This window comes from Desmodus rotundus, chromosome 1 (genome assembly GCF_022682495.2).
Source record: "Desmodus rotundus isolate HL8 chromosome 1, HLdesRot8A.1, whole genome shotgun sequence".
Lineage (NCBI taxonomy): Eukaryota > Metazoa > Chordata > Mammalia > Chiroptera > Phyllostomidae > Desmodus > Desmodus rotundus.
This window is the reverse complement of record NC_071387.1, coordinates 107,010,211-107,025,790: the sequence shown is the minus strand read 5'-3', so window position 1 is coordinate 107,025,790 and position 15,580 is coordinate 107,010,211. Positions and strand designations below refer to the sequence as shown.

The following is a 15,580-nucleotide window of genomic DNA, read 5'->3' as shown; positions in this document are numbered from 1 at the left end:
AGTGAGTTCTCAGTGTTTGCTGAATGAATGATCAAATTAATGAGGAAAACTGAACCTTCATGGGCTCTTAATCTTATTGAAGGGATGGGGTACGTATCCATGACAACTTATCTGGTGCTCTAAGGTAGTACAATGCAGCATGAATGAGTTGTCTTGGGGGCTTGAGTTTAAATTCCAGCTCTATCCTCCACTAGCCCTTCAAGCTATATGACCTCAGGCAAGTTACTTAACCTATCTGTGCCCCCACTTCGTCATCTGTGTAATGAGAATAAATAATGCCTACAACCCAAAGGTGGATGACAAGGATTAGCAGCTCTGCACTTAAAGCATCCAACACAGTAGTCAGTATACAGTAACAACTCATAAATGGTGCCTAGTTATATGAAGTAGAACGTGGCTTGGAACCAATGGAAAGACAATTATCATGGCAGAGGTCAAAGGAGAGAATAGGATGGGGCATTTGGGGAGTGGTCCCCAGAGGAAGGGATCCTGGAGCCAGGCCTTGAAAGATGGGGCAGAGTCTGAGAGGTGGAAAGTGGAGGGCTTTCTGGATAGTGGGAACAGAGTAAGGGAAGGTATTTGCGCTATGTGTGGGAAACGCTGAAAGACAGGTGCCTGCACTAGAAGTTTTGTGTTGGAGAAATTTTAGAACTTGATTTTATAGGTAATGAGGAGCCATAAAACGCATCTGAGCTGAAGAATGGAGTAAGGGCAGTAATAAAGATGAGGATGATGATAACGATGATGATGATAATGACTGCAAATTCCTTCTCTGACTTCTTTACATACAGAAATTTATTTAATCCTCACAGCCATCCCATGGGGTAGGTGTGATTATTATTCCCATTACACATATGGACGCCAATGTAATGTTTCAGGATGTCTCAAATGACTGCGTGCTCAGGCCAGGGTGTGGTCTTCTAGGAACGCAAAGAAAACCCACAGACTTGAGGGGCACATTCCAGTGATGCTGCATCCTCCACTTGCTTAAGCAGCTCTACTTCCTGTGTAGATGCCCTTAAGGGAAGAACCCCCAATCCTAAGTAATGCCCAGATCTTTTACTACTGCCTCCAGTTGTGAGGAAGTGTGGGTGCCCTCAGCACCAAACCCTTCTGCTTCCTGCAAGTGTATTCCCAGGAAGAAAAGGAAGCAGGCAGGCTTTAGGTTCTGCAGTTTTGAGACACCTTTCCATTTTCTGCCCTGGAATGATGCTGGATTAAACCGTGCCCTGAGGAAAGACTGGCCATATTTGTGCTAGCGCAGACCTCCTGAGTGATGTGCTTCTTGGGTTGCCAGAAGAAGGGCAGGTAAGAACACTTGTGCAAATTGTTCACTGTACAAGGGTGCCCAGCTAAGAGGGCAAATGGGGGCAGGAAATTCAGTCTGCACTTCAATAGCCAAGGTGTTACCTCCCGGTGGGGAATGTATCCTCCAGAAAAGGGATGCCATTTTTTAATTTAACAAAGTTTCTGTATGAAATAGTGGCAACTGGGGTCCTTTATCCCCCCTCTACCCCCAAAACAACAACAATGGAAATAACCTCTCCCAGAGAGTTCTGCCTTTATCTGAAAGCTGTGGGTTTGTTTCTTCCTTCCTTCCTTCCTTCCTTCCTTCCTTCCTTCCTTCCTTCCTTCCTTCCTCTTTCTCTCTTTATTTCTTTATTTATTTCTCTTTCCCCTTCCCTCCTTCCTTCCTTCCTTCCTTTCTATCTTCACCCAAGGATATGTTTATTAATTTTGGAGAGAGAGGCAGAAACAGACAGAGAGGCAGACAGACATCAATGTGAGAGAGAAACATTATCAGTTACTTCCCACATGCACCCCAGGGATTGAACCCGCAACCTAGATGTGTGCCCTAACCATGGATCAAACCCAAAACTTTTTGGTGCATGGGGTGATGCTCCAACCAATGGAGGCACACCATCCAGGAAGCTCTTTCTAAAGCTGCAAACTAGCCTCTCCACTTATGTTTTGGCAAACCTTCCCACCCCAGATACTTCCCTTTTTGTGGTTAATAGGACTTTGCAATGAGAAAGACACAGGTTAGAATTTCAGACCTGCCCATTACTACATCTAATGCAGCTTTGGGTAGATTGTTTCACCCTTCTGAACCTCAATTGTTATCTGTAAAATGGAGATATTAATAATATCTACTTCCTTTGTTGTAGGGATGCCACATATTCTGTGATTAGAAAGCAAGTGCAAATACTAGAGTAGTTTGGCTTAGGAGCTGAGGAGAAAGAGATGTATAGTATGGGCTTTGTGAAAAGGAAGGAAAGAACAAGAAATAGAAACAGGTATAGAAATGGAGGCAGAGAATGTAAAAGTGAGATTTTGTTTGCTTGCAGGTCATTAGTGGAGGGGTCTATTTCCCTTACTACTCTCCATCTTCTTGGAGTCTTCCCTGGAGTCTCTGTTCTTGTAGCCCTCACTCCTCATCCCCCTTGCCATGATTTCTGAGAGAGGGGCCTTCTGTGGTTCATGGTGAATGGGTGAGATTAACAAAAGAGAAAAAAAGAACCTTTTCCCTCAATGGCCCTTTTTCTGGGCTCAGAGCACTTTCTCACCGATATTGGCATAAGCCTCCCTGGTCTCTTCGTCACCTTCTATGTCACACAACATCCTGCTGAACTGTTCACAGTTGATGGTGTCCATGTCAGGTTCTGTGGGGAAAAGCCCCTTGGATGAAGCAGGAAAGATCTGGGAAGAGGGTTGGTGGGGAAGGTGGGAGAGACAGGTAGGGCTGGGAGACATCCTCATTAAGAGCAAGTTTCTGGAGGCTACAGGAGCTGTCATTGGTGCTGACTGGAGCTCAGTGGCCACACTTACTGCAGTGGTTGCTGCACATCTCTCTGCAGGCTGAGGGGTTGGGAGGGGACTGAGGGAAAAGAGCCCACCTGAGCAGAGCTCCATCTCTTCTTCTCCAGCCAGATCCATCTGGTCATAGAGGTGATAGAGCTGGAAGGGGTCAGCATTGCTGTTAAGAAGCTCCAGGTACCCGCCTTCCAGAGGCCCCAAATCCATGACAGCACACTGTCCACTGCCTGGAAGGGAGACATACTTGGTCATTTCATAGAATGTTGAAAAGGTGCAAAGAATTAACAGAGTTCCAAGTTGAGTCACTTAATAAAGGATAGGGCAGCAGAAGCTAAAGAAAGTGAGCAAAAGTGCTCATTCACCACCTGTTATATGCTCAGGGCAGTGGGAAGAGAAGGCCATACTTCCTTCCTCCAAGAGACTTACAATTATACCAGAAAGATGCCTGTGATACAGGAGAGGAAACCAGAGAAGTGTAGAGTCAAGACATCTTACACCTGTGAGCCAGGACACCTGAGTTCCACATCTCATATTGCCATAAATGATGACAACTAAGATGGAAAGAGCACCTACTACGTGCCAGACACATGGGCTAGCACATTTAGTCCTCATACCAACAACCACACAAGGTAGGTACTATTACTATACTCATTTTTGCCTGAGTAAACTAAGTCTCAGAGATATGAGGTGACTTACCTAAGGTAACCTAAGTCCAGGTGGAACCAGGATCTGCTTCTAGGCAGTCTGACTCAAGGACCTGCACTGAACTGTTTTGCTCTACTGCTGTGGGTGACCTCTGGCAATTTTCTGCTCCTCCCTGTGCCTCAGTTTCCTAATCTGTAAATTGAAGGAGTTGGGGCAGATTCTCTGCAAGATCTCTCATTATCATTTGTTAAAAGAGATATTAAGTACCTTAGATTCTACTTCATTTAATCTTTAAGACAACCTTGGACATGCCCACACAAAATCTTGTACACAAAGCATAATTGTATAAATGTATAATTCATAACAACCAAAATACAGAAGCAACTTAATGCCCACCAGTGCATGAATGGATACACAGGATGTGGTAAATCCTTACAGTGTAATTTATTCAGCCATAAAAAGAAATAAAGTATTGACATAGCAAATATTAACATGGATGAAACTTGAAAACAATTATGCTTAGTGAAAGAAACCAGATGCAACAGGCCATATATTGTATGATTTTGTTTATATTAAATATGTAGAATAGGCAAATCTTTAGAGACAAATAGTAGATTAGTAGTTGACTAGGGTTGGGGTAGAGTTGTGGGGGCCGGGGTGGGAGGCAACTGCTAATGGGTATGGGTTTTCTTTATGGGAAGATGAGGAAAATGTTTTAAAGTTGACCCCGGGGATGGTTGCACAACTGTGAATATACTAAAAAGACCATTGGATTGTACAGTTTAAATAAGTGAATTATATGATGTGTGAATTATATCCCAATAAAGTTTTTAAAATGAAACAGAACACTAACCCCTAGAAGGAAAGCTAAGCTCTTGCTGGCTAGAGCCAATTTGAAGCCTCGTCTGTGTGGCTCAAACATCCCTGCCTGCTCCCTAGTTCAGGTAATCTACAATTCAACATAGGGTCCTGGCTGGAGCTATCTGTTTATAACGGGCTAGGTGGTGGTTGCAGGAACCCAAACAACAGGCTTGTGTCAAAGGCCTAGCCAGCCGTGACTTGAGAAAGCAGAAATGAAAGATACTGCCCTTTTCCTGAACCTGGGCCAAGGCTTGGAGGTGGGGGAGGGAGAAGGGCTGCACCCCTCCCAACATGGTGGCCTAGGAGCCGGCCAAGCAATCTACTGCTCTCTCAAGGATGGTGAGAAAAGACTTCCCTCCCCAAATCTTTCCTGCTGCCTGCCTCCCACTTTCAGTCTATGCTCTTTGTTGAGAATCTACCTTGTAGACATCTGCCTCTTTTTCTAGGCAGTGAGATCTGTTGACAGCACCTTGGGGGCTGACACCAGCAATTCCAGGAATGAGCTATATGTCTTTGGTTAAGTTACCCAATCTCTGTTTCCTTATAGGGCATCAGGGATGCCAGGGGCCTTCAATTTCCTTCATCCTTCAAAGAAGACGAGACCATGAGAGAAGGTGTGCTTTGCACAAGTCCCCACTGCCTGCCAGCACCCAAGCCTGCACCTGACCCCCTAGCACAACGCTCCCAGTCCAGTGCTCTTTCTTGCCAATCAAGATATTTCCATTCAAATGAACACCCCCATTGTGTCCAGGGCCAAGAAGAAGGACTAGCTCCTCTTACATATGGGCAATGGCAGGAGGTACAATGGGAAGGAGCCTTAAAAAGTCTAGTCCAGCTTCACTATCAACAGGCTCAGCTTCCAACTTTGGGCAACATTGCCAAATGTGGTCAAACACCATGAAAATATGCTGACAGAGAGAAGAAGGCAATTCACATGAGTTTTGGAATCAAATTGCCTCACTCTGAAACCACTCCTACCTGCCAACCCACTGCAACCTAGGAACGTTTTTTTAAAACTCTTGGAGCATCAGTTTTCTCACATATAAAATGGAAATTATAGCCCTGGCTGCTGTGACTCAGTGGGTTGAGCATCGGCCTATGAACCAAAAGGTTGCTGGTTTGATTCCCAGTCGGGGCACATTCCTGGGTTGTGGGCCAGGTCCCTAGTCGGGGACATGTGAGAGGCAACCATTCAATATTTCTCTCACACATCAATATTTCCCTCCTTCTCTTTCTCCCTTCCTACCCTCTCTCTAAAAATAAATAAATAAAATATTTAAAAAATAAAATGGGAACTATAATAATTGATAACTCATAAGGGTTAGGTAAGTTAATTCATGTAGAAGAGTGTGTTAATTCATGCCCTTCTGTAGGGGCAGCCCACATGTAATGATCAGTCCCAGTAGAGTTCAAAGGTCTGGTCACCCTGCCTCAATCTGAGATAACCCTGTAGTCTGTCCCAGCACCAGTGCTCCCCATGGGATTGGCTGAGACCTCTGTTGTGACTGTATTGCATGTCAACTCCTCCCTCTGCCCAGTCCTGCTTCCTGCCTTACCCCTCGGGTGCTCCCCACCCATTGTAACCTTTCCAGTAAACCTCCCATGTGCAAATCTCCATCTCCTAGGTTGTTTCCTAGGGAGTCACACCTGAGACAACTCAGCTCTGGAAATCGTAAAGAACCCCACAAGAGGCCCCACAGAGACCACCACTGAGAGCTCAGGTAAGCCACCCCATCTCTGGGGACCCTCACTGACAACATCCACCTCATCGCAACTTGGGGAATCTTAGAACTCAAAGAAGACCATCGGAGCTTGTAAATGGTACAGTTATTGGGGGGAGGGGAGCCTGGTGGTCCTGGGATAAAAAGGGAGGAGACAAACTGTAAGAGCTGCAGCCAGGGGTGGAGGGGTGCCTTCAGTGCTAGTCCAGATGCAGTCCTCCTTCCAGCTCACCTGGCCTCTCCCACCCACCAGCGGCCTTCCCTCTGCATGTCCCAACATTCCTAGCTTCAGTCAATCACCTGCAAAAGGACTCCAGCAAGTGTTTTGGGAAGAGAACCTGAGCCAAATGCTGGGGCAGGGAGGGGAATGAGGATGCTGTGGCTGCAGTTAGCAAAGCAGGCCCCCAACTCCAGTTCTGACCCCTAGCTCAACCTAACATGGTACCTAAGCCAGCACTACGCCCTCTGCCGGGGTGCTGGAGACGCCAAGATAAATCATAGTCTGGCCCTGCCTGCCAGAATCTGTCTACAGAGTCCAGCAGTAGGCAGGCTTAGCTGTCAATCAAAACTGCCTTTGAAAGGGTGCTAACCGCATAGCAGCCTGGGCCTCGCCCCCACTAAGTTCTAATTCAGTAGGTCTTGGGCGGGGCCCAGGAATCTGAATGTTTAAATGAGCATCCCCTTGTACCTCCCCCTAGACACACACACACATTGGTGATTCTGAGAACTGGGAGGTCTGATTTCCAAGGAAGCCTAAGTTTCTACTTGCCAAGAAGATACTGACTCCCTTGCCTTGCGCAGCTTTTCTTGAACACCAAGAAGGCTATAATTCTCCTTCCCCAAAGTGAGCTTTCTAGACCATCCATTTCTGCCACCACTGGACACTTCCTCAATTGTTATATGTTTCCTTCCAAAAGTCCCTCAGGGCCATGCCCTTGGTCTAGCAGCCCTCAGTCCCACACCCTAGACTGTACAATAGCTACAGGACTTTCCATTAATCCATAGTCTCCCAAACTTCAGCCACTCATCTGCCTCCTTTACAATTTTTCATCATATGGTCATATCACCTGCTCTATATTTTACCTTAGTATTTTCCTCACATTAATTTTTAAAGAAACAAATGTATTCATTTAAAAAATGAAAATTTTCTAGAACTGAATGCAAGGACACACATACATGAGTGTTCATAACAGCGTTATTCACAATAGACAAAAGGTGAAAACAACTCAAGTATCCTTTGACAGATAAATGGATAAGCAAAATGTGGTCTAGCCACACACACTGGAATATTACTCAGCCATGAAAAGGAATGAAATTCTGACCCATGCACCAACGAGGGTGAACCTTGAACATGTTATGCTAAGCAAAAGAAGCCAGACACAAGGATTTCACTTACACAGAGCACCTAAAGTAGTCAAATTGATAGAAAGAGAAAGTGGAGTGGTGGTTGCCAGGGGATGTGGGGAGAGGGGAGTAAGGAGTTATTGTTTAGTGGAGACAGACTTTCAGTCGGGAAAGATGAAAAAATTCTGGAAATGGATGGTAGCGTTCGTGGCACAACATCGTAAATGTACTTAATGCCGCTAAATTGTACATTTAAAATGATACATTGTTAAAGTTTATTGTTTTATTTTACTTATTTTTTTAATCTTTACACGAGGACATGCTTATTGATTTTAGGGAGAGGGGAAGGGAGGGAGAGAAACATAGAAAGGGAGGAGAAATATTAATCTGTTGTCTCTCCTATGCGCCCTGACCAGGGACCAAACCCACAACCCAGACATGCACCCTGACTGGGAACTGGACCCTCAACCTTTCAGTTTACAGGATTATACCCAACCAACTCAGCCAGAAAGGCCAGGGCAAAGTTTGTTATTATTTTAGAAAAAGAAAACTTTCTATGACTACCTCAGATGGAAAAAAAACCCAAACTGTATCATTTGCCACTGAAAATAAAACATTGTTTTGAAAATAATGTCTGTTGCCCTACCAATTTGTTTAAAAGAAACCTTAGTGAGTACAATACAGTATTTAGAGTGCTGTTAAAGATCCCTATTCCAAAAAAAAAACAAAAAAACAAAACAAAAAACAAACCAAAAACAAAAACAGAAAAGAAGGATGAAAAACAATCAGAAAAGCACCAGTTTTCTCCCTGTGAGAACCAGTGTCAATTAAGGCTCTTTGAGAACTGTCTTTGGACCACTCACCACATGTGGGTCAAAGTCCTCAGAAAACCTCCCTTCTGCTCTGGAGACCTTGTTTCAAATCCTAGCTCTACCAACTGCTCGGCTATGGGGCCTTTGACAAAACCTCCCAGGGAAGTTCCCAGAGGTTTTGGAACATGAACAGAGTACAGGGTTTGGACCACATCTGGGCCTCTTAGAGTGTGTACAACCACTGGACCCCTGATTTAAGAATCACCTGGGATAAATGGTTTAATCTGCCATTCGAGCCCCACCCCAGGCCTAGCCAACAGGGTTTAGGGGTGGGGCCTAGGAACCTGCACACTAAACAGCTTCCCCAGTGATTCCCTCATTTGGGAAGTCTGAGACTCCTGGCACGGTTATCTCTGAGGACCCTTCCATTCTACAGCTTGGCATCTTGGAGATCAGGTCCTTGCCCAAGACAGCCTGGGGTTGGATGATGATTTGCCAGAGTCTCCGCACCACCGCCCAGTTCCCCCACCCCGCCCCCCGCGGCCGCCCCTTTAGCTCCACCAGCCCTAGAATAAGAAGCACCAATTTCCTTAACCTTCTGATCTACCAGGAATATTTCTTTTGTTGGGGAGGTGCACAAATGGAAGACTTCCTGTCAAAATAAGGAACTCCTGGCTGTGATTGAGGTGGGACACTGTGGATTGCTGGGCTCCTGTCCCCTCCCCTGTACAGGTGGAGAGACTGTGGGACTCAACTTTGGTGTTAAGGGTCCCAGACAGAGCTAGACACGGTGGCTCCAATTCCAGCATTCTGGGACCCTAGAGAGCCCCATGCCCCTCTTTCCAGGGACCCCTCATTTCTCTCTTTAGATGGAGACCCCAAAGTGAGGCAGAGATACCAATCCTCAAAGGTAGTCAAGGAGAGATGGCACCTCCCAGTACAATCAAAGAGAGGTTAGGATTTCTCCAGCTGGCTAGCTAAAGTTCTGGCTTCCCACAGCCCTCCCTGCACAAGGGATCCCACCAGGAGGCCACGTACTCAGACTCTGGAGCCTGAGCAGAAAAAAAGACCTAACAGGGAAACTAAGGCTCAGAGAAGGGCAGCCCTGGTCCAAGGCCCCCCTTGTAGGAAGAGCCTCTGTCCCTTCTGTGCACCCCTGCGTGCCTCCACACACTCTGGGACATGCAGTGTCTGTCAGCCCAGGGTGTGTTCCCACAACCAGTCTCTGCGCTGCACACCCCCTTTAGCCCCAGTCCTTCTGCAGATGCTTCCTGCTCCCACCGGGCTTTCGCTTGGTTTTCCCCACCTGCCTCCCTCAGCCCCAGCGCTCTGGGCATTGCAGCTGGAAACGAGGAGTTTCCCAGGTCTGCCTACACTCTGTGCATTCTCTCCCCCTACTCCCAGCCTTGCTGTGTGACCCCAGGCAAGTAGCTGCCAATTTCTGTGTCTCAGTTCCCAGCCTAACTTTAGGGACCTTGCTCACCTACCGCTGTTCCCCAGACTCCCAAGGCAGCCTCGCTGCTGGTGACCTCTTCCTGCGGGCAGCTCTGGGGCTGTTGTGAGCCTGGGGTGGCCAGTCACCTAGCCACACCTTCTCCCCCTTGCCCGCCCCACCACCAGCGGTTTTTCTCTTTCACTTTCTCTTTGCACAGTGGGGCTTGGGTCACACTGGAGAGCAGGCAGGCATCCAAGCCTCTCTGCCGCGTCCACCACGTGTTTTCTCAGAACCGCCTCGATGCACCCCATACACTCCTGGGTGCTGCCAATACATTCACTCGAGCTCTTCTTTGAAATGCCCAGTCCCCTGCTGCGGCGGAGCCAGCCTGCCCATAGGCACGTGATCTGTAAGCCCTGGCTTTCAGAGAGCTCACCCCTATCATGAAGGAGACAAACCACCTCTCCAGGGCATGGGAACACTGAGAGTGCCCCTGACCTTTTTATTCCTGGAAGCTGGATGCCCTTGAGAGGAAGAGAAAATTCCTCAGGGACCTTCATTGGCCAGAGGCTCAGTCCAGCAACCTGACATTTCCAATACCACAATCCCTGCAGCATTACCCCTGCCTTCCTCCTCCAGAGGTCCTGGACCCCTGCCCTGCCAGCCGTGAGAACTCAACCGGGAGGTCACTTCCCTTCCCAGGCTTGAATTTCTTATCTGGAATTGAGGGGTGGGTCAAGGTGACCTGTCTCTCCCCGTCAAAAACTCCCCCAACAAGTTCTGACTGCATCCAACAGAGCTGGCAAACTTGTCACCATTCTGGGGTGCAGAGGAAGCTACACATTTCAGGGGTGTCCAAGAAAAGGAGTCCCACCCCTCTCAACCACACAACTGCGACACCAATAACATTGGGCTCTTATGATGATAGTCAGTTCCTACAATGTGCCAGGCACTGTGCTAGACCCTCTAATTCCTCACTATTATCCTGTCATCTGACACTTCCCCTCACCCCATTTTACAGCCCAGGAAAACAGCCTCAGAAAGGGTTGGTGACATGCTCATTGTCACACCGCACCCAGCCAACGGTGGAGCTTGGATTCAAACCTGACCCTCTGGCTTCAGAGCTGGTGCCAGTGGTCTGCACTGTGCTGTCTCTCACCATCTGTCCCCTGTCCTGCACTTCTCTCTCAAAACACCATTTGGAAACTGGGGAAAGGGCACTATCTGTCTGGGTAACTGGCTGTTGCTAGCTGGCTAAGGCTCAACAAGTATACCAAGGGGCTGGCTCTGGCTTTGCTTTCCCTGCTCCCCAGGGATAGGGTGGCATCTGGCAGGGGTCCCATCCTTTTTGGGCACCCTCAGTATTTACCTGTAGGGTAGAGGACCTTGTGGTTGGCCAAGCCGCGCCACCAGTGCTGAGAGCTAACTTTGAAAGTGTGCCCTCTAGAACCCTTCAAGGACTGATAAAACCCTCTCACAGTCCAGGCATCTGGACTGACCTGAGTGTCCCTCAGGTGGAAGGAAAGGGCCAACCACCTCGCTTCTTTCAACAGCCACAGCAGGACAAGGACTCCCTCTCTGACCCATCCCCCAGTTCAGAGCATGTCTGTTTATTTGGGATGGCAGGCCCAGCTGAGACCTCACCCTAAATTAAGAAGCATTTTCAGCCCCAACTTCCACCACCCACTGTTTTACCTTGGGGCTCTTGCAGACGAGACCCCACCAGGTGTGGAGCCAGGCAACGCATGGTGTGGAAAACGTAGTGAGTCTGGCAGCCCTTTCTGGTGGTATCCTCAGACTGCTGGAGGATGGTGCTTTCAGATGCCCAGCTCAGGAGCAGGCAGCCTCATCTCTAGTATGTTTCCCTAGATGCAGATCAAGAGCCCGCCAAGATTAAGCTGGCGTGCAAAAGATGAAAGTAAGGGACCAGCAGAAAACTACCCCCTTGAGGTAGCATCAAGCTCTCAGATCTTTCTGGTCTATACACTCTCTAATTTGTCCACACTCCCTAAACTCCCCCCAAGGTTCTGGTGTTAATTTCACTTCCTTGCTGTGGACAAAATGGGATGACTGAAGAAGGTTGTAAAGTTGTTTGTTGGGGGGGACCTTCAGCGCACTAACATTCTGAAATGATGGAGACCACAGTGGTGCCGGCTGCCAATATCTGCCATCCATTGTCGGGCAGGGCCAGAGTGAGAGCCCCACAAAAGTCTCAGACAAGCTGAGAGTCCCTGCTGGGCTCCAGCAGACTTCTTAGATTCCACTCCCCTCCACTGCTACCCCCATACCAGGTTGCCCTGCATTTCCCTGCAGGTCATGTATGGTTAGCCCATCAGTTTTATTCCAAGACATTGGACTGAAACATTAAAAAGTTATACCCAAAATACGGGATATATGCGAGGTGGTTGGGAGTGACATGCAGATGTGGTGCCAAATAACATCGACTTACACAGGGAGAAGGTTGGTGCCCTTTCAAGTCCCTGCCCATGCTCCTGCTGGCATCAAGGAGAAAGTCTCAGTTTGGAGCTAACATGTCTTTAACAGCTCTTCTCATGTATGATGTCCTCATTTCACAGAGAGCAGCCCGCAGCCTCAATCTTTTGGCAGACAACTGTATTTGGCTAGAATTGAATACCATTGCTCTGCTTTCCTATTTCATAGTTACCTTCTACATATGCCATTCTTCTTCATTTATGATAGACACAAACTTTTCTTAGGAAATAAAGTTGAATAAAAAAGTATGAGTGGTTTGAAAAAAACTATCAAGTAAATAATAGTATAGGTGATGGGCAGATATCACGAGAGTTATACTGAAATGAAAGAAGTCCAGGAAACTATCACTTAAGTGCCTCACGCATTTCACTGAGAAAGCACTGGGATGGGATGGTGATGAGCTGGTGTTTAGCCCCTGCTCTCACTGGCAGGTGTGTGAGCTTGGACCCCTCACTTCCCTTGTGTGGGCCACAGTTTCCCCATGTATGTAATGAGAATAATGATGCCTATCTTTGCATGGTGGTTATTTCGAAACAGATGCTGCTCTCAGAGGTCCTGGGGGGGAAGTAGGCAGACAAATAAGAAATATGAACAGTCAATTTGAAACAGAGTCTTGCTTTGGTAGGCTAACAGAAGGGACGAATATTAGAAATCCTAAAACGGTTCACGGTCCCATGACCTGGTGCCAAGCGAGAGGCATCCATGGCTATTCAGCTATCTTGAGGCCACCTATGGGAGTCCTTTCCTCTCCTCAAGGGCAGCCAGCCCCAAAGGCCATGGCCAAAGCAGTTCTGAATCAGCCTCATGGCAGGGGCTTACAGTGAGAGTCAGCCAGGCCTGGAGGAGCACCTGCCTGAATGCCATCGTCTCTCACTTGGATGACAGCGGCAGCCTGCCACAGGATGAGGTCTCCCCACATTCTCCCTGGCCTCTCCAGAAGACCAGGATCTGATCATGCCTGTGTCAACACAGAAGGTCTCTGAGCTGCGCAGTGACATGTGCTAGCCTGTGTGTTTGGCTGATGGCATAGGCTGTAGATCAGTACAAGGAGGGACTGAGGTAGAGAGAGCTGGCAGGAGGCACCATGTTGCCCAGCCAGGAGCTGATGGGGGTGTGAACCCCAGCAGAGGCAGTAGAGATGGAGAGATGAGGAGAGGGGCAGGCTGAAACAGAGGTAGAAGACAAGCATCCCAGACTGAGTGAATAAGGGCAAGGAGTGGGGTGGAGAGGTTAAGCCAAGCCTAGGTTTCCTCCCTATTAAAGCACCCTCTGCATTTCTGCTGATGTTCCTCTTCAAAACTCCCCCAGAGGTGGGGACTGTGCTCTTGACCCCTCCTGACAGAGGGCCCCTCTCAGCACTATTGAAGCCAGCCTTGCCCTGGGCATCTGAATGTCTCTGTCTTAAGTTAGGATCTAGCATGACAAAGGCCACCAGCTACCAGTAGAAGCATTGTTAAAGTTACCAGATTGGGGTCCAAAGGAGAGGAGATGTGGGGGGACTTGATCTTCCAAGTAAGATCAGCACTTCAGAAACCTCACCGTCCCTTGCTGCAGTCCCCCCAAACAAACCTGGCTTGGCCCTACCTGTGTACCTCTGCTCAAGCAGTATCTCCTCCCAGGACCCCACTCCTGCACCTCCCCATATTTTAGCCATCTTTCAAGGCATGAATTCCCACCTTCCTTGCTTTCCCAGATAACAACAATCTTCTGCTTTATTCATTTTTAGAAAACTTGTTGCCATGCATTTTACAATACATTGTGCACTTCCCATTTCATGAATATAGGCCCCATTAGACCATTAAGTCATTAATGTCTGGAAGCCAGTGTTTTATTTTCTGATTTAAAGGACACTACTCCAAGATTGTTTGAATGAATGGGATGAAGCTTGCATCTGAAAGATCAAGGCAGACTCAAGTTCCAAATGGATGAAGAGTCCTTCCTTACTAAGTGGGAAGTGCTTTTTCTTATGCTTTTTGTGATCACCACAATTTCTAGCAGGTGCTACATAAATGATTAAGGGGGAGGGAAGGGGAGGGAAAGAAGGAAAAGAGATCAGTGAATACAGAGGTAGGTAAATAGAGACCATAAAACTGTATGTATCTAAACTAGGCAGGTAGGGAGGTATATGAGAACTTAAGCCTTTTAGTAGGTAATATACAAATGGATTAGTTGGTAGAAAGGCAGGTAAATAAGTTGATTCATAAATATATAAGTAGAAACACTGATAAATTGATAAGTACATATAAGTAGATAGTAGATATAAGTAGATAGTAGGTGGGTAGGTAAACCAAGTAAGTTTGAGGGCAGGCAAGTAGGTGGCTAGGCAGGTGGCTGGAGAGACCGATAGACAGTAAAGACGCAGGTGTGCTGCTCAAGGTAACAACAACAGAGAACAGAAACCATCTGTGGTTGAGTCAGGCACTAGGCTTGGAGCCAAGCTGGGTATGGGATAGGCAACTGGTCAGCCCGGGAAAACCCATGGGGAAGTGCCAACTTCCGGACGCAGGTTCTTCTCCTTCTGTGGTTCTTGGGATAGAGGTGAAGTGGGTCCGATTGGCTGAGAAGCTGCCCAAGGTGAAAAGATAACAGTCATTCTCACCAACACGTGCCTCCTTCCAGCAAGGAAAAGGAGGCTTCCCTATAGGAGCAACACAGGGTTTGAAGAAAGGATGGAAGAAGGAGGGAGGGTGCAGCCCTTCTTCTCTCTGTGGCCCCAGCCCTGGTGGCTCTCATCCTAAGGTCCAAATGGGGAAGGAAGCTGGAGGAAGAGCTTGGCAGCCTGGAATGTGTCCCTCCCTTTCTAATAAACCAGGCAACATCATCGAGGGAGCCTTTGTTCTGTGGTTTCTAAAACAGAGTTCTCACGGGCAAAAATATCACATCCTGGAAACAGAGAGTGATGAAACAACAAAGGAAAGCTGGAGAAAACAATAAGATATAAAATGGGGTGGCAGGGGAGGAGGACATGTCCTACAGCCTTGGGCAAGAAAGAATTCCCAAAATGCACTGCTGCCCCTCACTCTGTTCACCAGTTCACAAACCCAAGCTACATCTGACCTCACCTAGTCATCCTTCACTTCACCTCAGGCCTGTGCTTGCCCCATCAACACCCTCAAGGCTCATGAGTTAGAACCAGCTTTCCTCTTGCCAGAAACTCATGTGCCTTATGTTGGATGAGGTCACTGAGTCCTCAGAGCACCACTCTGGGCACTATTATTAGCTCCATCATTTAGATGAGGAAACTGAGGCCCAGATGTGTCCCAGGAAGTGCTCCCAGTCACAGCCCTTGGAATCAGGAAGCCACGACTGGAATTCAGGCCCTCTGAGGATACAGCCCAATTAAACCAATGTGCCAATCTGAAGGCAGGGGCCACATTGACTCATTGCTCAGGTGCTGATGGCACCCAAACACTCAGTACTGTGTTTCACATGAAATGAGAATCTAGATATTA

General features: G+C 47.7%; 1 protein-coding gene across 5 annotated transcripts in view; it reads right to left on the bottom strand.

Annotated features, from left to right (window-relative positions):
* The window catches only part of CIITA (class II major histocompatibility complex transactivator), a 42,720-nt gene that overhangs the window by 22,336 nt on the left and 4,804 nt on the right, over window positions 1-15,580 (bottom strand). For 2 of the 5 annotated variants that reach the window (XM_045204434.3, XM_045204438.2), the window contains exons 2-3: window positions 2,898-3,044; window positions 2,568-2,663 (exon numbers count right to left, since the gene is read on the bottom strand). In XM_045204434.3, the coding sequence (XP_045060369.2) occupies window positions 2,568-2,663; window positions 2,898-3,044 (243 nt within the window). Of the gene's footprint in view, window positions 1-2,567; window positions 2,664-2,897; window positions 3,045-9,683; window positions 9,818-11,330; window positions 11,480-15,580 lie in introns of those variants that run through there. The other 3 variants (XM_024571565.3, XM_045204435.2, XM_045204437.2) reach the window with 3 other exon arrangements.